The sequence below is a fragment of the Empidonax traillii genome, unplaced genomic scaffold (genome assembly GCF_003031625.1).
Source record: "Empidonax traillii isolate 1590-97213 ecotype Southwest subspecies unplaced genomic scaffold, ASM303162v1 scaffold6276:size11110, whole genome shotgun sequence".
NCBI lineage: Eukaryota > Metazoa > Chordata > Aves > Passeriformes > Tyrannidae > Empidonax > Empidonax traillii.
This window is the reverse complement of record NW_020961469.1, coordinates 5,144-6,271: the sequence shown is the minus strand read 5'-3', so window position 1 is coordinate 6,271 and position 1,128 is coordinate 5,144. Positions and strand designations below refer to the sequence as shown.

General features: G+C 57.0%; 1 protein-coding gene across 1 annotated transcript in view; it reads right to left on the bottom strand.

The window, feature by feature from the left end:
- Positions 1-976: 976 nt before the first annotated feature.
- LOC114073385 (post-GPI attachment to proteins factor 2-like) overlaps positions 977-1,128 on the bottom strand; it is a gene marked incomplete at its 3' end in the record, with an annotated part of 5,004 nt that continues 4,852 nt past the window's right edge. The window contains exon 3 of the mRNA XM_027911145.1: positions 977-1,112. Coding sequence (XP_027766946.1) covers positions 977-1,112 — 136 coding nt within the window. The remainder of the gene's footprint in view (positions 1,113-1,128) is intronic.

Genomic DNA, 1,128 nt, shown 5'->3' with positions numbered 1-1,128 from the left:
CTGCTCACAGCCCAGCACAAACCTGCATGTCCTGCCCTGCTCACAGCCCAGACAAACCTGCATGTCCTGCCCTGCTCACAGCCCAGCACAAACCTGCATGTCCTGCCCTGCTCACAGCCCAGCACAAACCTGAAGTCCTGCCCACAGCTGTGCCAGTGCCCGCAGTTCAGGACACGTCACACACCAGCACAGCATGGAAGCTGCATCCAGGCCTTGGATTCAGGAGCCCCTGGTGGATCCTCCACCAAACCCACTGCCGACCCTGCACTCCCCAGTGCCCTCCCCAAGGACAAGAGCCAGAGCCAGCCTGCTCCACACAGCCATTCCAGGAGGAAAGGGAAAACAGCTCCCGCTGCCTGCTGCTCCCAGCTTGCAGGACCAGAGATTCCCAGCGCAGGGGAGGCAATGTCAGCTTGGAAACAGGCACGGGGAAAGGATCAGCAATCCTGACCCAATGGGATGCTAATGGTGTTTTCCCATATCAGCTTTAAAGGAAAACTTAGATGGTGGGGAGAAATTCCTGGCTGTGAGGGTGGGCAGGCCCTGGCACAGGTTGCCCAGCGAAGCTGTGGCTGCCCCATCCCTGGAAGTGTCCCAGTCCAGGCTGGATGGGCCTTGGAGCAACCTGGACTAGTGGAAGTTGTCCTTGCCCATGGTAGGGGGTGGCACTGGATGAACTTTGAGGTCCCTCCCAATCTAAACCATTCTGGGATTCTGTGATTCTATGGTAAAACCACAAAGTAGGAAATGAGAAGATTCCTCCCCACCTTGCTTTGGTAAACCATGGATTTTGGTGACTGTTTCCCAGTTCCACCTGCTGCTGTTGGCTCCTTCAGCACCAGCTTAAGGTTGTTTCACAAGCAAGGGCAGCCAAAGCCCCTCCCAGCCAGCCCAGAGCCCCCTCCCAGCTCCCAGCACAGCACCAGAGCCCCCTCCCAGCTCCCAGCCAGCCCAGAGCCCCCTCCCAGCTCCCAGCAGAGAGAAAAGAAAGGAAAGTGTCTGTACCTCGGGACTTACTGTGTGTTTCTTAGTCATTCTCCAGAGGATGCAGGTGAGCAGCATGTGGCCCAGGGCCGACGAGATGAACACAATGAAGGCATTTTCATGGATTGCTGGATCGACAAGACA